The sequence below is a fragment of the Zootoca vivipara genome, chromosome 10 (assembly GCF_963506605.1).
Source record: "Zootoca vivipara chromosome 10, rZooViv1.1, whole genome shotgun sequence".
Lineage (NCBI taxonomy): Eukaryota > Metazoa > Chordata > Lepidosauria > Squamata > Lacertidae > Zootoca > Zootoca vivipara.
The window spans coordinates 49,603,910-49,628,921 of record NC_083285.1 but is presented as its reverse complement, the minus strand read 5'-3'; the positions used below and the strand labels follow the sequence as shown (position 1 = coordinate 49,628,921).

Here is a 25,012-nt window from a genome sequence, read left to right as displayed (position 1 = left end):
CATCATCATCATCATCATCATCACTAAGACAAGTTGATACTATTACTTAATAAATTGGAAGGTACAATACATTCTAGTATTTTTGTGAGATTGTAACCTTGGTTCCCAGTACCAAAATTAGTTCCATTATTGTACTGGCAGGTATTTCTAAAACATTCCTAAAATCAGTGGCTGGCAGACGAGAAGAGTCTGAAAAGACAGCTTGTAGCTTCAAAGGCTCTTCCCATTTAATGGATTCCTTATGAGTAGAATTCCCATTCCTGTCTTTAGTAATGAATCTAGAATCATAGACTCAGAATTGTAGAGTTTGGAAAGGACCCCAAAAGTCATCTAGTCCAACCCCCTGCAATGCCAGAATATCAACACAGGATCCCTCATTCAATTGGAAACCATACCGGGCACTGCTTAGCTTTGCAAATGTGCTAGCAGTTTTATTGCTGCACCACTAGGGGACAAGAATGGTTTTAATCCTATATAATAAAGTCCAAGTGTCTCTGTGTCCAGTTCCTGTGTCCCTGGGTTTGAGCTACTGCACATGTGCCCCAGGGATACAGGGATTGGACGCAGAGACTGGACGCACACACACACTCTTCCCCCCCGCCTCCCGTTTCCCTGCGGCCGCCAACCGCCGCTCCCGGCCGGACAGCGCCTCACTGCGCTTGCGATAAAGTGCAAGGAGGAGGCTGCTTTTTTCCCTCCCCCCCTACGCTCCCCCCCGGTGACCAGCAGCAAGCGGGCGTCGCGGGCGCACTCTCCCCCCCACCCCTACCGTTTCCCTCGCGGTGCAATCACGAGGCTGAGTGTCTGACTGACTTTGGTTGGCTATGGCGGCGGCCACGTAGCGCAGCGGTGACGGCGGCCAAGGGGGGGGGGGGTGAACGACAGGGAGAGCGTCGGTGGGAGCAGCCACTGGAGCGGCAGGGCCTAGGCCTGGTCCTGAGGCGGCGGCGGCCAAGGAGGGGGCTCGAGCCCAGGGGGAGGGCAGGAAGGAAAGAGAGCCCTGGCCGCCCTACCTTCCCCCCTCCCCTGCCTAGGCATGGACCGCAGCAGCGGAGGAGGAGGAGGAGGCGGAGCAGCGCCGGAGGAGCAGTGCCGGTGGCAGCCCAGGAGAGTCCCGGCGCGTGTGGGTGGAGAAAAGAAGGGAGGGGGAGAGAGAGAGCGGCAATGGGCGGGGGGAATGACATGTTCTAGCACCTGTTAATTTAACGGGCTTAATTTAATGGGCTTCAAGATACTAGTTTGGTATAAACCAGGAGTCAGCAAACTTTTCCAGCAGGGGGCCGGTCCAGTCCCTCAGACCTTGTGGGGGGCCGGACAATATTTTGAAAAAAATATATGAACGAATCCCTATGCCCCATAAATAACCCAGAGATGCATTTTAAATAAAAGGACACATTCTACTCATGTAAAAACATGCTGATTCCTGGACCGTCCGGGGGCCGGATTGAGAAGGCAATTGGGCCACATGCAACCCCCGGGCCTTGGTTTATACCCCTGGTATAAACAGCTGTTGCAGCAAATGATATAACTCTCGAGTGTCCGTTGACATAGGTGCATGCAAGCTTTTGAATATAGTGCATCTGTAAATAAAATTTGCTCCTTTCAAAGGTGGGACTTAGATGCCTTTCCATTCTAAGACAGTGTTCTGTGTACCTAAAGCTTGTACAACATATACTGCTATATATAGCTGAAACCCAGGAGCACCCAGTCAGGCAACATATAGATCAGGCATCCCCAAACTGCGGCCCTCCAGATGTTTTGGCCTACAACTCCCATGATCACTAGCTAACAGGACCAGTGGTCGGGGAAGATGGAGAGCTGAGGCCTTGAAGTTGCCATTGACTTGTTACCTGCTGCCTCTTCTGTGGCTGGAGCTCTGATATAAACTGTGTGTGTGTGTGTGTGTGTGTGTGTGTGTGTGTGTGTGTGTGTGTGTATCCTCCTCCCTTATTCTCTTAGAGTGGCAATGGCATCCACCTGAGAGGTGCCAGAACTGAGTCCTGGCAAATTCCAGCTGGGGAAAAAGTCCTGGTTCCAGTGCATCATGTTCTGTAGGTGTTCCAGTCCAGATCTTACACAAAGCTCTGGAGATCTTGTCCTAAGGCAGCTGAGGAATTAGATTTCTGGTGGGCTTTTCTCACGCCTAATGTTTTGAGTTTTATTCTTGATCAAATGAGAGGAGCCTTTGGCCCACTAGATGTTGATAAACTACAAGTCCCAGCAAGCATGGTCAATGGCCAGGGATGATGGGAGCTGTAGTTCAGCAACATCCATTGGGCCAAACGTCCCCCACACTTGCTCTAAATAAATAAAGTGCTTTGCTCACCAAGCCTTCCCACAAACAGTACATCTTATGATTATTGTGAAACAATGGGCAATTTCATTCATATTTTAAGATTGCAGGCAGGTGATCAAAATATGGAAAATAATTATCAATCCCCCCATCTTGAATGTAAACTATTTCCCATAAAACTGCACATAAAAAGATAGTATCCTATCTCCAGACCCATATTGGGGATAAAGTTGCCAGTTCCAGTTCCCATAAATTTCAATTAAGGGCGTAAAAGATATATATCATATCTTTGTGAGGCCAAACATTGCAGCTTTACACAAATATTCCAATCTAGCTCTAAAAGCAATCCATGATATTCTGAGGGAAATATGCCTAACATTTTATTTTTAAAACTTCGTATAAATCTCTCCCCCTTCATTCCAGCAGTTTTGGGAAATACTTTTTCTTCAGTAGCTAGCAAAGCTGATAAAAAAATAAAAATAAAAGTTCCCTTCCGATTTCTTATTGAATGATTCAGAGGTTCCAGCAGAAAGATGCTAAAACGTGTCAGCCTTGAGCAAAGCAATCTCAGCAGCCTGATGGCTTCCCAACATCATTATAACTCACAAACATCTTCACCTTGACAAAAAGAAGGGATAAAAAACTATTGCTACTAATTTGTCATGGTTGGGGGGGAAAAGATGGGAAGGAGTTGGTTCCAGAACTAGCTAGAAGTACTTTTACTAATATTTAGTGTATACATGCATATACATCTCCATCGAACATTGTGATATAAGTGCTTAATTTTGATTTAATTCAAACAAACATTACAGCGAACCATGGTTTGTACTAAACTGGCAAACTAGCTGGCAAACTGATTTATATTGTTAAAACGGTGCAACTTCTTCCTCACTTGATGAGAGATGTATAATCTGCATCTTCCTGAAATAGGTCAAACTGTATTATTTGTTAAAATACTGGAATCACTCAGGTTGTTTTATTCTGTTTTTGCTGTGTTTATAAATAATAGCTACAGGCTTTTTGTGTTTTACATTAACAGTAACTCTTACAAAAAAACATTGGAGGGAATTAAACTTACACTGCATCCTTAATCCACATACAGTGAAGCCCTCTTTTCCTTTGAAGTTTGAGAATTTCTGAAATCAACCACCAATGTTCTCCAGCTGAAAACTGACATAAACAATACCTAGCTGTATTTATAACTAATTAGTGCAGAAAAATAATATTTCTAGACTCCACTGCACGATTTCAAATGCTGCCTGCCTGCAGATGTAAGAAATCTCTCTGCTGCTAAGCAATCTTGTTTTCTCGAACTCTTATCTCCCTTGACTTCTGGGGAAGGATAGTTTCAAATGTTCTTGCAGTGCACTTTAGTGACAATAAAAATTAATAAGGCTGCGTCAAAACATGCAATTTTATCTACACATTGCACAAAGAATCAAACATTTGCTTACAAAACATAATTTTATTTATAGATGTGTGTTTTTCAAATATACAGAATCCACTTCTGTGTGTAGTAGTATACAATATGTGTTATTAGGCAGCATGGTAAAGAGTATTTGATTGATTACTTATGGCTGACAAAGCAGACACTGTTAAGACTAGTTGCATTTTGCTGAAGACCAGGTTAATAAAGACCTAGACAAAGATTACATCTTAGATTTGTTGCTTGAAACAAATTGCTCTACTCCGAAATATTTTTGGACAAAAACAAATGTCCCGGAATGTCTTGTTCCAATCAGAAGAATTGCATGAGATTCTGCTTCATGCCTGCAGACAGAACTCTCCTGGCCAAGAGGTGTGTGCATCCTTGGCCTTTCTTGGCTCATACTCGGATCTGATGTTGATGTATAAATGAGCTATCCTAGCATTTGCTGAAAGCATGACGGCGCTAGCACATGTGCAGCAAATTCAGAATGGTAGTGTGAGAAAACACTGGTGGGCTGGGAGAAAAGTTGAAGGACAAAAGCTGAAGGCCAGTTTACACCTCTCTGCGCCACATTGGGAAGTCACAGACAACAGCAGATCCCCCCTATTCATATATGGGGTGGAAGGGCATTAGTGTTCTTTTTTGAGTATTTTAGTGTACACTGTGTGTGCACTTTAGAAATGCTCTAAATCCATAAAGTGAAGTGGTCCTTAACATCACTAGTGAAATTCACCAGGCAGCAATGCAAGCCAATCTTGCACAAAAAAAGACCTTTGAAAGTTTATGCAGTCTTGTAACATACTATTGCATTTTGATCTTAAAAGGCTGTTTTTCATTTAAGGCAGGGCCACCCCTTCTTTTTAATTAGATCCCTCTATAAGGCAACTCATGCTTTGAAATAAATGGTAGGTCTCAGTTTCTGTGAGTGTTGCTTTCCTGAATAAGCTTTTGAAAACAAGATAATATCCTTGCTAGTTGTATCTGTCTTTCAAAATTGTAAGCTATGGAAGTCTTTGCTATTGCATTAAAAAACCTTATCAGAAAACAACTTTCTTACCCATCAGAATTTAAAGCTCTACTCTCCTAAGTAACTTGGACTTTTATTTCTTGAGTACACTATAATAATCACGAGAGACATTCTAAACAAGAAATAACCCACAGAAGTCGATTGCTGACTATGATGGCAGTGATACAATATGCAAAATTTTGCCACTTAAGATTTGCACTTGCCTAGTATGGGATCTCCACTGGGGAAAAAAAAACTTTGGCGGGGTGTAGTAGCAATGCTGTGTGATTTGTGTGAGATGCTCGTGGAAAGAGCCACCGTCTTCCACCCTCGGTCTTTCTGTCACTGCCCTTTGTACCCACAGCTCTTAGACCACTGGGCAAATAGAATATTTGTGCTTATCCCAATGTAGCAAGCAATTGGTGCTTTCAATTCTCATTTGATACTGGAGGATTAAAAAGAAAAGCAGTGTAGGAAACAGCATTAGCAAAATATAGACAGTTACCAGGAAGGGAGGGGTAGTGGAATCCAGTCATAAAGAGGTAATTTAAAAGGCTATAAGTATTGTCCAAAGAAACATCTTGACTCAGAAATGCAAAGCTGTTCTGGGGTGCCTTACTCACAAATAAGCAGAAAAGCCAGTGAGTGGAGAGAGCAAGAATGAGCATGCTGGCTCTGCCCTCTCCTGTCCTGACCCCCCTCCATGAATAGGAGGGCACCCATCTCCTTGCAGTGTAGGAAGTAGAGAGATCAGGGTTCTATGTGGCACAGGGAATATACACAAATCCACAAATGCAGGAGACTCCCCGCTAGAGTTGGTCATCTTCAGAACTTGTGGAGGGTGAAAGTGACAGAGCTGGTACACTTGTTCCCACCTGCCATGCTTGCACGGTCTACTTACTATCCCACCTGCCCCAGGTTTACCCTGAGCTTCCTTGGAACAATTAATCAGGGGCACCGTATTGTGAGTAACAGCACATCTTGTCAGTCCCTTCAGGACGGCCTGGGCCTTCATTCAAAACTCTGAGGAAGACGATGCAAAGACCCCAGTGCAAAGTAGCGATTCCATTAAAGAATAATACTTTCTATGGCTCAAGCTATCAGGAAATCTTTCAGATTTAAGTTTTGTACACAAGCACTTGCGAAGAGGGCTTTTAAGGAAAGATGCACCTGGATCAGCGCTGTCAGTCACTAAATGAGGATTCACTGTCAGAACTGTCTTCTGCATTTGCCTCACTTCCCAAGGTAGGCAATGCAGCATCTGGTGTCCTGCAAGGGAAAGATAAGAAACCACAACTTAGGGGGTTGGACTAGATGACCCTCGGGGGTCCCTCCCATGATTCTATGATCACATGCAACGCTAGAAGACATGTTAAGTGTCAATGCTGCAGCTACTTTCAGAAGAGTAGTTGTGTTGTTATGCAGCAGCAAAACATGCTCCTTAACCTTACAGACTTCAGATGTTTACTGTGGCATGGGCTTTCATAGGCAATGCCTACATCATTGCCTATATGAAGTCGACTGACAAGTTCCTAACTGGGTAGATGGTGTTTGTACTGCAGCAGACTAGTTTCCCGTAGGAAGGAGGGGGAATAATTTCAGAGATCTCTCTTTGGATGCAAAATCCAGAAAACCTTGGAAGTGAGGTGGGGAATGTCCCATTCAAATCTCGTTTAGCTCACTGAGGTAGCTTTCAGCTGCTGTTCTGTTGCAGTGGCATGATAATATTGTCTGACTTTATAGGGTTGCTCTAAAGATGACTGAGAATGGATGCAAAGCTCTTTGAACACTCCAAAAGCACAGCATAAAGGCCAAGTACTGTTGCTGCAGTTATTAGTACATCGTGCAGGACAACATTTCTCAGCCTGTAGGGTTACCTGCACATACAATGGTAATACCGTAGACCTATCAATTGTAAAGGTCCAAGACACTCTCTCTCGAGGACAGGTCCTAGCCCTACTGGTGTTTGTGAAAGGGATACAGAGTCCTATTAAAGCTTGCCGTGGCCCCTGTAACATTACTGATGTGGGGAGCCAGGGAGAAGTGTGGGCAGCTTAGGGGCTGGTCAGGATATGTATTTAGAAGTCAGAATTCTAGGATTGTGGGTATGTTCTAAGATGGGGTTATACCGTTTCATTATGCTTGAGAACATTGATTTAGGAATCCAGAACATATGCACCAAAGAATCTTCCTTGAACATCATGGATTAAAATCAATAGGTATGCCTCAATCCTTCGCTGTTATTATAGGCAGTACAGTTAAATTTTGGGATCAGGCTACCTGTAGCTCTTCTGTTGACAAGGAACTGAAGCTTCTGTTGGGTTTCAATCCCAAATAAGTGAGCCAATTCTTTTTTTTTTCTGTTGGTAGTAAAACAAATCTCTAAAACTTTATCTATTCTCCTTTAAAATGCTGGCAATAAAGAGGTGGACCTGCATGTATAAGCTGTTCCATCACCTAGGTTTAAATAAAGTTATGAAGGTTAGAAGACGACAACGAATACAGACTGGTAAATTTAGAGAATAAGGAAGTGTTGTGTGGTCAGTGGAAGTCTTTCTTTTTCTTCTTTATAGTATTACAGTATTTTAGGAACAATTATTGATATGAAACTGTGCATGATTTTGTATATTTTATAATTTGTTTTCATGAGTAATTTCATAAGTAATAGATATATTTTCTTTTTTTTCTTAGTCTTCTTCTTCCCCCCTTCCTTTTTCAATTCTATCTTTTTTGTCTTTTCTTTTTCTTTTAAAAAAGTGGAATTTTTGTAATGCTTTTGTGTTTGGCAATGTATTTTGTGTTTTTTGTGTTAATGTGTGCAAGAAATAAATAAAGTTTGTTTTAATAATAATAATAATAAGCTGTTCCATCACTAATAGTGGAAAAAACCCAGCCATGCTTAACTGTGGCTACTGTCTAGAAAAAAGTAAGATAATATCCTCAAGCCATTAAAAGTGTGCAGTGGGGGAGGTAATCCTACTGCTGGGGGTGGGGGTGGGGATAGCCTTAAATAATAACCTGATTGGGAAAGCAGAAATGGAATGTTTTGGGTGTAATAGCTTTTGGGTATAATAGCTTTTTCAGCCTTGCAGGTTTATTTCAAATTAGAATTTTTTCTGAAGCTTCCAAATGACCAAGATACCCATTTCTCTACCCCATCCATTGCAAGAGCCAACTCTGTCCTGTCTCTGCACACATAATACTCAAGTAGTTGTCACTTACTCAAGAAGATCCGGGTTCAATCCTTCAGAAATCATTTTGTTTCTTATTGCCATTACAGGAACACCCTGTGGAGGGGGGAAAGAACGATAAAAGTCTAGAAAAGCACTGTATAAGGGAGTCCCATCAAAATCGCAGCATTTTAATGAATAAAGAGCAAACACAAAAATGTTAAGAGAAAAATCTCTGATCTGAGAAATTGATTTCGTTGACAGCAGGAGGGTGATCGAAGGCTACATTTCCTATGGGTGCCCCTATAGAAAGTTTGGGAGTAGAAGTTGTTGAAAACCCAAATTACATTTCTGAATAACAGGTTTACTTCAGAGGCTGCAGCCTAGCATACCATTTTCTTTCATTTTCAAACACCTAGAGAAGTTTGCTGCTGTGGAATATCTCTTATGTGTCCGCAATGTCCATGTGAGTTTCTCCCTCCTCAAAAAGGGACACTGTCAAGCTGGAAAAGATACAGAAAAGGGCAACCAAAACTATCAAGGGGCTGGAGCAGCTCCCCTATGAAGCAAGATCTTGGGCTTTTTTGTTTAGAAAAATTCGGGGGGGGGGGGGTGTTAAAGGTGAACCAAATTATGCATGGTGCAGATCAAGTGGATGGAGAATGCCCACGCCCAATAATATTAGAACTCAGTCATTCAATGAAACTGAATGGTGGGAGATTCAGGATGAACAAAAGGATTTCTTTTCACTACACAAAATTAAACTATGGAATCCCTTCCACAAGATGCAGTGATAGTGATCACCTTGGATGACTTTTAATGGGGATTAGACAAATTTATGGACTGATCACAATGGCTATATTGCCTCCAGGGTTGGAAGCAGCATGCCCCTGAAAGCCAGTTGCTGGATAATATGAGTGGAAGCATGCTATTCGTCTTGTGTTTCCATTCCCACTGCAGGAGTACAAGGCTGAAATGAGACAGGCGTTCTGTCTGATCCAGCAGGGCTCTTTCTTGAATTCCCCATTGCCCCACAAAAAGATGCAAGAGATGGTCAGCAATGCACTCCAGGCACTAAATAAATTATGCTCAAACATCAGTCAAAGTTATCAGTGTAAAAACGGTTGGAGTTTGGAAAGGTGATCACGGAAGTGGAGTCAAAGAACTCAAGATGTGGATGCAGGAAGGAGAAAAAGAAAGGGATGCAGCGATGGCAGGCCAATGTTCAAGCTCTGCACATTGCTCTCATCCTCTTCTTTAACCAGTAACCAGCTAAATAAGATGTAAAGAACAGGACTAGCATGTGTAGTACAGTGGTCAGGTCCTGGACCTTTTGAATATCTGTGACCATTCTTTGCCCGAGATACAGCTCTACCCATGCAGTTCTTCTCATCAGTTTGCTTGCAGCAACTGGAACCTACACTCAGCCATTATAATTCCAAAATCACAACATGCAGAGGTGGGATCACGTCATAATCCTACTAACAGGAAACCACCTATAAAGAGGGGTATGTAATGAAACTGTCCTTTCCAATAAAATTGATTGGCTGATGTTGCTGGGAGAAGGTCTAGAGGTTGTCGTGACCCATCTTCACCTAGGTCATAAGTATTGGTATTAGGCTACCAAGCTTTTGTGACTGGGGTAACCCAAAGTGGGGTATAAATGGGTGGGGTATTAATTTTATTAATAATAATATATTTTTTCTGTTTAAACACCTCCAGACTGACTTCCCACTTGCTGGGCCAGCAGTTAATTCTATCCATCAACTGAACTGCTATTTTTATTTTTGTGAAATCTCAGAAAAATAGCTTCATTCATCTTGCAATTTGTAACTATGCCACTCTCCTTCAGCTCCCCTCAGCACTTTCTTGGTAACAACAGGAGGCTCCTCAGACAGGCTTCTCCAAATCTACCATCACAAGATCAACATTTAAATGTGGGCTAGCACAAAGGTACGGTAAGTTTTAGACAACTATGCATATGAAATTGACCTTTCAATGCAAGCTCTCCCACTACTTGAGGTCCACTTCCCCAAGTCTCAAACATCTTCCCTTCATATTTTCTTGTAGGATCCTAGAGAACAGTTTGTGAAAGTCCAAACTATCTGCTAGGGGTGTTCTAACAGAATTGGCTCCTGTGTTCCTACCACTGAGGCTCAAAGAGAACTTGTTGCTTTGCCATCATTGATGCAAAAGGTCAAAAACGAAAAAAAGAGAGTCCAATTTCTGAGTTCCAAGGTCTACTGGAGGTCTGAAAAGGACGTGAGAGACCTCAAACTCAAAGTGAACAGTAGTGTGTGGTTGGTTTTGGCATTGAACAAATGTACTTTGGCCAAGGTAAGGAGAAAGGAGCCATGGCGGGTGTTTCAGAGAAGCGTGTCAGTACTAGCGTCACACATGAAAGTGGAGAGAGTGGTTAAGGCTGGCAGAGCAATAGTGATGCTAATTCGGTGATTAATATTTTCCTGTGTGCATCTGTATTTGGGGCTTCCCCCCACCTTTATATAAACCGGCTATCTCCAATAAAAACAATTAAACTCAGCAGTTTAATAGCGGGGATCTACAGAACTGTAATTACCAGGAGTCACACAGATCTTTTATAACTGGGACTAACCATATGCCATATGGAAAGTATAACCCAAAGTACGGAAGCTAGATTTTTTTGGGGGGGGGGGAAACGTGTTGAGGATTCTGTTATCCAGAACGTTTTGTATCTTACAATGGGAACGATTATTATAAACATGAAAAAAAGGCCAATGGAAGAAATAGCAAACAACTGTTAGCCAGGAAACAGAATAGCTTCTAAGAACTGCAGCTGAAAAAGCTATGCAATATTGTAGTAGAGGGGAACCGTCTTACATAAAGCTTTCTGTTTCAGAGGTCTCCATCAAACTGTATGCTGTATAGATCATACCCCAGTTTATGTCACCTTGAAAGTGTCATAGGAACATAAGAAGCTTCCTTATATTGAGCCGAACCATTTGTGTATATAGCCTGGTATTGCCTGCACCGACTGGTAGTAGCTCCCTATGGTTTCATGCAGGGGATGTTCCCATTCCTTCGTAGAGATAGCAGGAATTGTACCTGTGACCTTCTGCATGCAAAGCAACTGAGCTACACCCCTCCCCCAATATTTTCTTGCCATTTCAGAGCTTTTAACAATCGCAGGACTGGCATGGGGGGTGGGGGAGAAGAATTGAAAGTTTATCACCTAAGATTCAACTCCAGAAAGTGTCATGGGAAATATGAAGTAAGAAATTGAGAAGATGAGACCCACACCTACATACCTATGCTTTGATGCAGTAGAGGATTTTTTACTTGCCAAAAAGTTTATCTAACATACGTACGGCACTAAAATGATTTATAATCAAATAAAAAACACAAGCTGTATTACATAACTAATGCAAGAGGAATTTAAGATCATATCCTGGAGGCCTATAAACAGTTAGCTTAGGGTTTTATGAAACAGGTGGAGTAGTTGTCCCAAATGGAATATCATTTACTTCCAGACCCATTTTTAACTTGAGAATCAGTGTTCCCCTGCAATTTAAGAGAAAGCTTATCTGTCTTAAGGGTCAGAACTGGCTTGCTTACTGCTACAATTTGTTTTCTGATGTTTCCACCAAATAGTTGAACCTGTTACACCCACTGAAGCAATTTTCTTCTCATGGATTTTTGCCATCATTGATATTGCTTCAATCTTTATAGCTGGGTTGTCCCAATTCCTAGGCTACCAGGTCAGGATATAGTCATCTCCATAGTGGCTTACCTGCAGCTCCTAACTTGCATAGGTAAAGGTAAAGGTACCCCTGACCATTAGGTCCAATCGCGGACAACTCTGGGGTTGCGGCGCTCATCTCGCTCTATAGGCCAAGGGAGCCGGCGTTTGTCTGCGGACAGCTGTCATGTGGCCAGCATGACTAAGCCGCTTCTAGTGAACCAGAGCAGCGCACAGAAATGCCGTTTACCTTCCTGTCAGAGCGGTACCTATTTAGCTACTTGCACTATGACGTGCTTTCGAACTGCTAGGTGGGCAGGAGCTGGGACCGAACAACAGGAGCTCACCCCGTCGCGGGGATTCGAACTGCCAACCTTCCGATCAGCAAGCCCTAGCCTAAACACAAGCTCTACGGGAGTGGAAGAAGCTGCCCTTAAATCTCACAGCTATGCTATACGCCTACACTCCAACACAGAATCAGGTGCATTGGCTTAACTATGCCTAACTATCTTGGATTGGGGCCACAAAGTTCTGCTGGTCCATGTTCGTTAAGACTTTTTTTGTCAATTTCCCACAAAGCAATTTCTGTTCAAGCTGACCCACAACAAGCTTGCTCCTCTACAACCTCTTGACAGTGCTATCTATATGGAGGATACATAGAGGGTGTCATTGGCGTGACTGTCATGAGAACTAACACCCTCAGCTTTGAACAGAATACTGTTTCAAACATTACAAAAAAAAAAGCAGGAAGAGCTGAACTGTGAGTAACTCACATCATTGGTTTTCCCAACCCTCCTGTAGCTTCAGATGATGAAACTAGATGATGAAACTAGCTTCAGATGATGAAACTCATTCGCAATACATTTGGATCTCACAAAGGAAGGGAGGTGCCTTAACTCAATGTCAGAACTCACAAGTTGGGGTGCGGAATGCCCCAGGTCCAATCCCTTATATATCAAACAAATAACAAACAACCAAGCAGCAAATGATGTGAAAAGCCTGAGCCAGCTGAAGTAGATAATACTGGGCCAGATAATATTGTAAGAGCCATGCTGAATCACACCAAAGGTCTAGTTAGTCCAGCATCCTGTTCTCGCAGTGGCCAACCAGAAGCCTATGAGAAGCCTAGAAGCAGAGATGAAGCATGACAGAACTCGTCCACTTTCTGATTCCCAGCAACCTTTGACACTAGACACAGCAGAAAGCCATCATGGCTAGTAGCCGACGATCACTTTATCATCCAGGAATTTGTCTAATCCACTTTAAAAACAATTCCAAGTTGGTGGCCCTCACTACATCCTGGGAGAGTGAATTATACCACGCAACTCTGTTCTGTCTGAAGACGTGCTTTCTTTTGTCTGTCCTGAATCTTCCAACATTCAGCTTCTCACTGGATGGCCATGGATTCTAGTATTATGAGAGGGAGAAAAACTAATATCTTCCCATTTTTCTTACTTCATGCTGGTAACCTGATCTTATATAAAGCACTTCTTATATGTTCCTAAAGAAGAAATACAAACCATGTGCATGCCTGCTTTCCTCACTTTTTTGTGGCTCCAAAATTCATGTGTAGCTTTACTTGGGTAAAGCTGTGCTTGCTGATGCATCTGTAACATATACATAAAACTACTGTGCTCCTCAACAGCCCAACATCTCATTCATATGCTGTACCTAAGAGGAGGGGGCATAGATAGAAGAAGCTTTTCTACAGAAGAAGGGTAGATTTCAAATAATGTGGTTAAGAATCTAATAGGGTGTGTGAGAGAGGGGGGGGGAAGAGCAGAAAGTTGTCTTCCCCACCCACCCCCAACACAAATCCCATCACCAAAAAAAGGACATTAGAACGAACCATCAGCCAAGCACTCTCCTTTCAGCCACCACATCAGTCTTTCCAAATGCACTGGTAATTATCTAGCCACACAACGCCAGTTTGCCACTCCCAATTCACAGGAAAATGTTCAGGCCAGCAAAAGAGGTCTGGTGGAACATCCTAACAACTATACTGAATCTGAACGCTTTGTATTGAAGCCTGATTCAACAGCAACCGTAGGGCACAAGCAAGGAAATCAAGCCATTAGTTTCATTTTAATTTCAGGAAGGCTGCACAGCATGGTCCAAAGATGGAGGGGGGGGGCAAGTTTGCCCATAGCTGGTTAAAATAAGACCAATTGCATGGCGCCATGGCTAAAAAGCATCTCTTAGGAAAATGTGTGAAGCGTTATTTCCATGTTATGCTCCAGCTAAGGAAAATACAGGCATGTGCCTCTCCCTTGTCCCACTAAACACCTTTGTGGAATAAGAATACTGAATGGCTTTGGCCTTTCATAGAGAATCATTCGCTCCTGCTTTCTTTAATCCATAGAAATTCAGAAGACCTTTGTCTCTTATTTCTAGAAAAAATGTGAGTGGCATTGTCTTGCCTTTTCACATATTTTTTATTAAGAACAGAAGAAGAGCCTACTGAAGCAGGTCAATGGGCCACCTAGCCCAGCATCCTGTTCTCACAGCAACCAACAAAGACTTTTTCACAAGCACAATAGCAGCCTGCTCACCTGCAATTTTCTGGACACATAATTTTCTTTTCTATTACTACTGTTTAATTCAGAGTAAAGTGACTTCTGTTCATTTTCCTTTCATCAACAGGAGGTTAGGAAATGCTAATGAGACAATTGGCTTGGAGGCTCAATCAGAATGGAAAGAAGCCAGGGCCTGCTTACAAAGAGCTCATTTGCAAGCATGTTCTAGATGCAAAGGTCCATCACATGTTGAGCAATTTAACTGGTTTGGCTGGACATCAGTGGAAACAAACTAATAGGAAAAAAACTGATCTCTGAGTGGCTTTTCACACATATTGTTCCCATCAAGCCTGGCACAGAACCATCAAACACGGAAACTGCTGCAGAGGTCTCTAAACGGGGAAGTTCAGAGATGGAAAGCCACTAGTTATAGATGATTTGAATTGTCATCACACTGAAAGAGCAAATGCACAGTCAGATCACGATAAAGAGACATTAATAAATTCAACAAATGACATCAGGCGAGAAATACGAGTTCTGAACTGATTGACAACAGCCACCACCACAAATTCCAACAGAGTCACATACCCTTTCAGAAGAGGGAGTTTATCAAAAGTTAGAGGATTAGTTAAAAAGAAGTTAGAGTGGACAGCCAGTAGGGCTAACTTCAAAGGCTGCTTGATACAGAATACACACAAATTTGGTGTCTGATGAAGCCTGATGAACAACTGTCTTACCACTTGAACCATTTTGAGATATCTTGCATAGCGGGGATCTTTTGCTACTGTGATGATATTTTCTGTGGCTCCTTCCGTCTTCTGTTGCCCCATCTCATGACTGGTGCTCTGCTGTAAAGAGAAAACATTATTTGCCAATCTTTAAACATCTGCAGACATTCTCAGTTCACACATCATGGCAAACCATGGTTACGTTTAGCACGAGCGCACAGATTGCGGCTGTTTTGCTCCTCCTCTCTAGTGGATGGATGAAACAAACCACAATCCCTGGCTATGAATTATGTCCAAACCACAGATCCAACAAACCACAATCAGTAAGCCAAGAACAAACCCTGACTACAGATTGTGGTCTGTGGGAAGCAAATCAAATCACATGTGAACAAAGTCATTGCATGCTTTAGAAAGGCTAACTAGAAAGAAAAGAAGAACAAGTCAGGAAGTGCTCAATATTTTACCTCCAGCTGAGGAGATACATTTGTTGACTGTGGATCTACTGAGACTTGTGGGACAGGGCCATTCGTAACACTGTTGACACTGGTGCTGGATACTTCAAACTTGACGTCTTCTAGCCCAGGTATAGAAGACAACTGAAGATGGGAACACCAAGAACAGTAGACAACATTTTAATATTGAGAATATAAAACTTGTAGCTGTTTAGTCAGCATTCAGTACATGCTATTTTTCACCAAGGCCTCAAAACCCACTAATAGGCAATACCTTAATTAGGACAAACCAACATGTCACAAAATTCTGGCCAGCTTTTAAGTTCTCCAGAACTCTTCATCTACAGAGGGCCTTCTCGGTAGTGGCACCCGTCCTGTGGAACGCCCTCCCAGCAGATGTCAAGGCAATAAGTACTGTAACTATTTTACTTTTAGAAGACAACTGAAGGCGGCCCTGTTTAGGGAAGTTTTTAATGTTTAATGCTGTACTGTTTTAATATTCGGCTGGAAGCCGCCCAGAGTGGCTGGGGAAACCCAGCCAGATGGGCGGGATATAAATAATAAATTATTATTATTATTATTCATCGAGCGTGAAAGCAGGGGGGAGGGGGTGAAGTGTTTATCACTCGGGCCCTGCCTGCACCCAACAATTTCACTTCCTCTTTGCCTTATCACAGATATCCGTTTGCCATCTGTTTCCATTTACATTCCGACATTCTGAAAAAATATACTCAGTTCTGCCTGAAGACGAATGTAGCTCAGATAAAAACTGGACTTTAGAAATTATACTGGCAAGTCCTTTAATTGTGCTCAAGACTACAACTAGCAAGAAGAGAGAAATCATGCACAAACCTTTGCATCCAGGATATTCAGTGTAGTTTCAATCTGCTGAATACGGAGGGAAAGTGCCGACAATTTCTGGGAAAGATGGAAGGGAAATAAATTACTCCATACTTTTACTCACTGGCAATTCTCTCCTCTGCACTCCCTGATCAGGAATACTTAGCATCCCACTCCCTCCCAAAAAATACTTATTGCCTCACTCTTTCGGAGGATAATATGTGGTACATTATACAATGAGCCTGTAAGCCTTGTCACACAGGTGGTCTAAAATACCTCATGATCAATCGCTGATTACAACATTAGGCTGTAAAATTCATTGCTACCAGAATTGGTGCATATAGAACAGAGAAGCCTGGTAAATAGTTGCTAGCTCTAAAAAACATTTAACAGCCCATCTACCCCAAAACAGTTGTTTGTTACCTGTGGCCTAAAAAAAGATAACTTTTTTTAACATTTCTGTCATTGGCTACCTGGAAGCAATTTTTACTTTGCACAGACAATTAATACAGTGTCTATGAACGAGCCTGCCATATAGACTTTATTTCAAATTATTACACAATAGTATTGTGTAAAATGAATCTTAAACCCTTGAATAGGACAAGATAAAACTGGGCAGCCTGAAGAGTCATGTGTTAAGGGCTGCACAAAAGGATACAGAACTGGTTAGTTTTTAAAGTGACTAACCTAATTCACACCTCTAAAACAAATACGTGGATCACAAGGCAATTATCCTTTGGATTTTGCAGTTCTCAAAATTTTGCAATAAAGTTCTCACCACAGAAGGTATCAAAATATTTAAACAAATACACATTTTATGGTAAAGTAGGATCAGAAATGTGTCTATTGAGATTGTGAGAGGAATTCAATGTCGCACTGATTTAAAATTGCTTAGTAGTGTACTTGTGCTAGAAGAATGGCTCAACCAAGAGAAAGTAAAGGAAACGGCTGTGGTTCTCTTTGCTGATTGTGCAACAGATTGCCACTGTAGTACCAATATTTCCTGTTGAACAAACTCCTGCACAACAAGCTTCCGCTAGCACAAATGTTGCACTGCACTGGGTATTGCCCATCCTTTATTTTCATTGCTACACTAGCACAATAGCCTTTGCACTGGTGGTCAGAGAATGCTGAATGTGGCATATAGAAGAATTTTTGTACAATTTTTTTTAAATTGCAGATTAATGAGAAAATGGACCAGACTATAAATGAACACTTGTGAATTTTACTCAGACTGGATATAGATTGCTGTGTGTATCTCTACTGATTTCAAAGGTTTGGGGATGAAAGATTATGTGAAAGATGTAAACAGAACAATTACTCCTTTAAATAAACCTGTCTTCTGGGAGGGGAAAACGCCACAAACCTCCCCATATAGTTTTTGCAAAAGGGTAGAATAATAGTGAAACAATTTAATAAACAAAAGTTACTGCTCATCTTTAGATGGGAAATGCTATAGCCTACAGTATTACAATCCCATGATATGCCACAATCAAAATAGCCTAACCCACCTGCTCCACAACAAAACAAGTGAAACCTGAGCAATTAGTATCACAAAGCCATTTTTGAACTAAAGCATTCAGACCTACTTGTAAATATTGTAAATAGTAATCCAATTTGGAAGTGGTGGAATAAATCTGATAAAAGGTCAGGTGAACTGACACAATGTTCCAAAAGCTACATAAGACATATTTTAAAATGCAAGCTGATTTGCAAAAAAGCCCAAACCTTAAGAACCGATATGGCGGCTTCAACTAATTGTTGCCATATGCAACCAGCCTGTGTTGTACCTTTGGCTAGTGTGTTGGCTGGCAGATCTGTAGCATTTTTCTCCCTGCCTCCTGGCACGGTAGTAACTTTTTGCTGGGCTCTTAGAGCCAAAATCTTTAACACCCTGAGAAATATGCCAACCAGCCAACATAATAGAGACAAAGAAGCACAGATGTTGATGAGCTTGGGGTTTTGTTTTTCCTTTTTGGTCTCCATCTCTTTCTTTATAGATGCCTCTTTGTTCTTTGGAATGGATGTCATTTTAAAAAAATGACCACACAAAAGTAGGTAGCCGTGTTGGTCTGAGTCGAAGTAAAATAAAAAAATTCCTTCAGTAGCACCTTAAAGACCAACTAAGTTTCTATTTTGGTATGAGCTTTCGTATCTGAAGAAGTGTGCATGCACACGAAAGCTCATACCAAAATAAAAACTTAGTTGGTCTTTAAGGTGCTACTGAAGGAATTTTTTTTATTTTACACACAAAAGTATTTAGGGCTGTCAAGACATTGGGATTAAAAAGAAAGAAAAAGAACTAGCCACCTGGTTTTTAGCTGTTCAAAGTCAATTTATCTGAAGTCATTTACAGTATATATCAGAAAACATTATGGCGGTGCCTTTTTAGATGAAGCTGAAGGAAGGTGATGGGACTTAAAACTTAAATGCAGCAATGCAGGTAAGTCTGCAAATCCTATTGGCGCCAACCAATATTGATTGCTCGCAAAGGCCAGTCTGGAAATATTTTGTCAAAATAGGACTTCTGCAGGGGGCAGCATGCACAGAGACCAATGGCACCCCTCCCCTGTTTCACCATCAGTGATGACAAGGCCACACAGTGCAAGGGCAGGTTTACCTTCAAACCCAACAGTGTCATCAACAACATTGCTTCACTTTACCCCACATGGGTGAATAGCAAACACTCACTTATGGAAGATAAAGCAAAGGGAAAGGCTAAGCCTGGTCGAGGGCCCTAGATACCCAATGGGACCGCAATTACTGACAATGAATTTTGCTGCTATCTGCAAAGCCCCATCACAAGTTACATTTCTTGTTGATGTGCATTGAGCAGGATGGAACACTAGAAGCTGATTTCTATACAAGTCGTCAATAGCTACCAGTCTTTCCCAATCACCCTTTCCCACCACCCTTCTGAGTAATACCCCTCCCCACCCTCTCACTATATATAAGCGTCTGGTGACTTCTGTTTCAGTGTATCTGAAGAAGTGTGCATGCACACAAAAGCTCATATCAATGACAAACTTAGTTGGTCTCTACGTTGCTGCTGGAAGGATTTTTAAAATTTTTGTTTCTATACAACAGGATTCTTATGGCATTTATCAGTGTACGGAACACTTTCCTATTCTTCTCTCATCATCCCAATTACCCTAGTAGGTGGATAGATCCAGGGACCCTAGGATCTAAAGTAGCCTTCCCCAAGAGGGTGCCCTACAAATGTTGTTGGGTTCAAACTCCTCTTGGCCCCAGACAATATGGCCACTGGTCAGGGGTGAAAGGAGTTGTGGCCCAAAACATCTGGAGGGCACTAGGCTGTGACAAAGTGGATCTGAAGAATCACCTCTACTTCTGAATCTGTCTCACCTTTGAACATATGAAGAGTCTGCTGGAGAAGGTTAAGGGCCTGTGCAGTCCAGCATCTTTTTCTCACAGTGGCAAACCAAATGCATATGGGAAACTTGCAAGCAGGACATGAGCACAACTGAGCACTCTCCCTACTTGGGATTCCCAGCAACTGGCCTTCAGAGGCATAGTCTCTAATGGTGGAGGTTCTACATAGCCATCGTGGCTTGTTCATGTGGAGGCCCAGCCATACGAAGAATACCAGATGGCCACAAGGGATAAGACTTTTCTAGAGTGGTGCCTGGGCAATGCTATGCCCGGAAGAGGGAAGTCCACCTGGTCTGATCCTTTCTCCAGAGGTCCCTTTTTAATTATTTATCTGATTATTGATGTTTTTATGATAATATTTATTTATTTATTTATTTGAAGTACATAATCTGCACTTTTGGGAAATATATCAAGGTAGCCTACAGCATGTGCAATACAATAAAATCAATCTACAAATATCTATAAAACATGAATAATTCTGTTCTGTTTTAATTTTTATTACATTATGAACTGTCTGGGATACTTTGTATTAAACAAACAAAAAACAAGAGCGCGCACGCACGCACGCACACACACAAAAACCCCACAACAACCCAGAATGATTTAGGGAGTTAAGACCTTCCAGTGAGCTTCGCAGCTGAACAAGGAGACCATAGCTGTGTGGCAGATAACATGTCATGGCATCTCTGCTTAGAAGAATCAGGTAGCAGGTGATGGGAAAGACTGCCAATCAAAATGGAAAATATTGGGTTCGAAGGCTCATCTGACCTGAGTCAGCTTCCTATGCTCCTTATTTGAATGTGGGCCTCCAATAGCCATGCTTGGTGCTATCTACTGCACCATGTCAGACCCTAAAAAGCTAAAGGACCCCATGTACTTTACAGCCAGTGTCTCTTTCCTCCTTGAAAAAGGAAGAGCTACTGAACTTCCAAAGCACCATCTCTTTAGGAAGGTTAGCGGTAACCCTGTATGAACCCTGTATTTTAACTATGTCTTACAAAATTCATCAGAGGGAATAGGCCACTACACAGCAGAATATTAGCCAACAACGCAAATCCTATCTACAACATGCACCCACCCCCTTCCCCAAGGCAGTACAGTACAGTACAGTACAGTACAGTACAGTAAAGTGTATACTTACTTACCTCTTCACAAACAGTGGAAAATCGGTTAAGGAACTGAACTGTGTGAACCACAAACTGGTTTAGAAATGCCACTGTTCTCTTCTGCTGGATGGCGGGAACCTGCGTTATACAAAACACAAACAAATACAATAGCAAGGCTCATTCTGTAACACCCCAAACCTATATGGTGATAAAACTGAGCAAAGTTGCTCCTCACACCCCTGTCCAGTGTTTGAATACACATATCTGTTGCACTTTTGCTATGGATATGCTGAGATCCAATTTATTTTTTTCAGATGAATGCTTCAAGTTATGCAAGTCACATAAAAGTGTAATCCTGTGCTCTATCATGCTTGCAGTTCTTCCCACTTTTGGAGCATATGCAAACTGGATGGACATATTGTTTTCCATCTGAGTCACAAGATTCAAATATGTAAACGTGGTAGTTCTATAACTGGGACGGAAAACCTCCAGATGTTGAGACTTCAGTTCCCATCAGCCTCACCAATCATAACTAGCTGTCAGGGATGATGGCAGCACGAGTCCAACAACACATGGAGGGCCACAGGTTCCTTAATACTCATCTACAAGAATGGGACAGACTATAAATGTAAAGCAGAACAGAGATTAAGGTTGCACTGCTATCTCTGGGCCACTACCATCAAATTCACTGGCAGTTACTTCTGAGTAAGTATGAATATGCAGGGGCTGCAAGTCTCACATTCTAAAAAAGGTAGTGGATGGATTTTGGAAGTATATTAAACAGTTTCTCCGACAACCTTATTTTTGTAGTTATTTGTGAGGGCATGGGCTAGCCTAAAAAGCACTTCCATCATCATCACTCTCCTACTGCAAATCCACAACAGCCACCAAGTCACAGCTTTATCTATTAATCAACCAATAAAAATTTTATGATAGGCATTTATGATGAAATATTTCAGTGACAGCTCATGGAGATATGTTAAATTAGATGCTTTAGGAGTTATCTAATAAAGTCAAAAAGGAATTTATCTTTCCAGTAAGTGTGGCTTTTTTTAAAGTATCATGCATCTTCCAGTATGGTGTCTGGCATGGAAAATTGTTGTCCTAGGGACTACTGGGTCCTGCATACATGATCAAAGTGCAATGTGTTGCCACAGCAGAAATCTAAAAGGGGATTTTCTTATGGAGTAAGTGTTGCTGAGTTCTCCCCATTTTACCTGCAGCACCTGCTTGCTACTGTCATTGGATTATATTTCACTAAGTTTACTCCCTTGTGAATTTGAAGCTTCCTGCCTTCAAGGAACCACTGGCTTGTCATCTGCCAAGGAAGCGCTACCGGGGTGTCTGCTGTAGTAGAATGCAAGACCTGTTTTAGGGGAATACAACAAGTTCATGCAGAGTACTGGCATACTGCAAAAGAAGACTGGCAGATCTGACAAACTGTCTGCCAGGGAACTTTATCTGCCATTACTGATTTCATGTAGTATCTGAAGCAAGGGTTTATTACATTTTAGCATGCAGAACAGCATGCAACCACCACCACCCATTTCATCCTCAGAACAACACTGTGATGACGTTTAGATTGAGAGAGAGTGACTGGTTCAAGATCACCCAAGGAACTTAAGAGCTGGTGGGGATTTTAACCAGGGTCTCCCTGGTCCTGGTCCAACAGCACACTTTGGATTTTCCAGAACACAGCTTGAAAGTCACTGATTTATGGAATCAAATTTGCATTACATTAGTGTTGGATGAGTTGCAAGCACACATTGAAAAATTCAGCTCATGCTGTTCCTGCAACCTTCCAGACCCATTAACTTGTTTTGCCTTATTTTCCAACTCAGTACCGCAGTGTAGCTATTTAAGTTTCCCCAGGGGATTTGGGTCTGAACAAGTTTCAATATGCGACATGGGTTATCAAGCCTGCTCCAGAACAATTGCACTCACGCATGAATCAGAGCCAGAAAAAAATAAAAAACCCAAAATTGACTACAGTGCAGGAAGGCCTGGTTGAACGAGTTAAAAATGAAATAAGGGACATGGTTTAAAAAGGCAATCTTATGGATGGAGGAAAGTAGGGCATGGAAGGGCAAACAACCAATTCAGAGGGATGCTTGATGATCAAGTACTAAAAATGCTCTTTGTTCAAGATGTTTTGGAAACCTTCAAGGCTTGGCTACTCAGGGTGGGTCAGATGACCAGTGGTTGCTACTACCTGTTAACAAACTGGCATATAAGGGCACATAATATATGTTTACTATGCAAGCCTCTTGTAACTTCCATGAAGGAGGCCCAGCGTGTATTGTTTTTTTCACTCAACTGGTTCCCACGGGAGACGAATGGCAGAGGAAGCTAAGCCACTTTTGACTCCTTTGAGGACACCCTCCGCCCCCCCCAGTTCCTCGCAACTGCCCTCTTCTCTAACCCTCAGCCTCCATACACTTGTGCTTCCTCAGAGGTTGCCCTACCCGCGCCCCCACCTCCCCACCAGCATAGTTTCTGCATCTTTAATAAAAACACGATGCGGAGAGACACCACAGGCGAAGGAGCGCAGCTTCTCCTGGCGAACTTCTGCCTGCCAAAGGTCCAGGAGGAGCCCTGCAAGGGCAAAAGCAGCAGCCCCGATTCACAGAGCTTAGATGCGTCAGGTCCCCCAATGGGGAAAGAGGAGGCCGCCGCGAGCTTGTGAGATTCCCTTTTTAAGAGACGACGACGAGGGGGGGGGGTTGTCCTACAGGGGGAAGTTGCCTCCTTCGCTCCCTGGGAACCTGGCGCCGGCCTCAGGGAGCAACGCCAGGAACCTGGCGCCGCCTGTACCTTGGTCAGGTCGATGCCGGAGCCTACGAGGGGCAGCCCGTCCTCATCCATCCTCAAGCGGCCACTCGCAGGCGCCAAGAGGGACCTCACTGGGGAGATAGGCAGCCTCTCAGGCAGGGAACCCCTCGCGACCCCTCGCACCGGAAGCGATTTCCGCCTTGCCGCTCCTCGACCCCGCCCTTTGCCTGCGGAGCGGCAATACGGGAAGGCAGGAGAGGCTCTCCGGGCAAGGCCGGCCGCGTTGCATCATGGGGCTTGTAGTTCGTACCGCAGGAAGACCTAATGGCGAGGTCTGGCAAACCGAACCTCGTCCTGAAAATGGGGCGTGGACTGTTTTCTCTCCGTTCTCATTACTTAATCAGATTTACAACACCTGAATGATTTATTAATGCAAATTTTGCGCGCGCTCGCTCTCTCTCTCTGTTGCTGTTGTTTTGTCCAACCCGGAGCAGGGGGTGGGGTGGAGAATCGTACTCATTTCGAAAAGGAGGTAGATTTTTTGGGGGGGAATCATGTTTTTATCGGTATTTTGTCTCTTTTGTAATGTTGTTGGTACATTGCTCTGATATTTTGTATGAGAGGCGTCATCAACAAAACTCAGTGCAATCCCATAGGAATGAAATGTCCCAGGTTGCTTGGGTGTAGTCAGGATTTTGTTAGGGGGGGACAGGTCTTTTGTTGGGGGGAGGGACAGGCCCTCAGCTCAGTTTACTATGTATTTTATTGATTTAGGGGGTGGGGCAACTGCACCCCCCCCCGGCTACTCCCATGGTTCCAGGTTGGAGGAAACAATTGTCCTCCTGAGCACAATTTGTACAATCAATCAATCTATAGAGAGAGAGAGACTTACCGGTAGCTGGTCTTTAAGATGCTACTGAACATGAGATGGTCAACTGGGAATTCGTACTATACTAACCACCAAGGTTCAAATATCTCTGAACAGGAGCTGAGACCAAATGTGTTAAATTCAATAGGAACCGTACTCAGCTGCTTTTATTTATATATTTAATAATAATAATAATAATTAAGTCCAGTCAAAGGCGACTATGGGGTGTGGCGCTCCTCTCGCTTCAGGCTGAGGGAGCTCTCGTTTGTCCACAGTCAGTTTTCCGGGTCATGTGGCCAGCATGACTAAACCACTACTGGCACACGGAGGACCGTGATGAGTGCCAGAGCGCACAAAAATGCCGTTTACCTTCCCACCACAGCAGTACCTATTTATCTACTTGCACTAGTATGCTTTTGAACTGCTAGGTTGGTAGGAAATAATAATCATAATCATAATCATAATTTATACCCCACCTATCTGGCCGGGCCTCCTCATCCACTCTGGGCGGCTTCCAACAGGATATTAAAAACACAATAAAAGATCAAACATTAAAAACTTCCCTAAACATGGCTGCCTTCAGATGTCTTCTAAAAGTCAGATAGTTGTTTATTTCCTTGACATCTGGTGGGAGGGCGTTCCACAGGGCTAAAAAATGCTCAAGATAGGTGGTGCCTCCAGACTATTTTGTGGAAAGGATTCAAGCATGCATTGGAACTTT

General features: G+C 42.7%; 1 protein-coding gene across 2 annotated transcripts; it reads right to left on the bottom strand.

Moving 5' to 3' along the window:
• Window positions 1–3,738: 3,738 nt before the first annotated feature.
• WASHC3 (WASH complex subunit 3) lies at window positions 3,739–23,644 on the bottom strand. Of its 2 annotated transcripts, none has more exons than XM_035127029.2 (7): window positions 23,466–23,644; window positions 20,691–20,789; window positions 16,165–16,230; window positions 15,325–15,456; window positions 14,870–14,977; window positions 7,951–8,015; window positions 3,739–5,997 (listed from the first exon to the last, which is right to left on the bottom strand). In XM_035127029.2, the coding sequence occupies exons 1-7, from the start codon at window positions 23,514–23,516 to the stop codon at window positions 5,913–5,915; spliced, it is 606 nt and encodes a 201-aa protein (XP_034982920.1). In that variant the 5' UTR covers window positions 23,517–23,644; the 3' UTR covers window positions 3,739–5,912. The 2 variants fall into 2 exon arrangements, with proteins under 2 accessions (XP_034982920.1, XP_034982919.1); XM_035127028.2 differs by having other exon boundaries at window positions 14,870–14,980; window positions 23,466–23,641.
• Window positions 23,645–25,012: the final 1,368 nt, after the last annotated feature.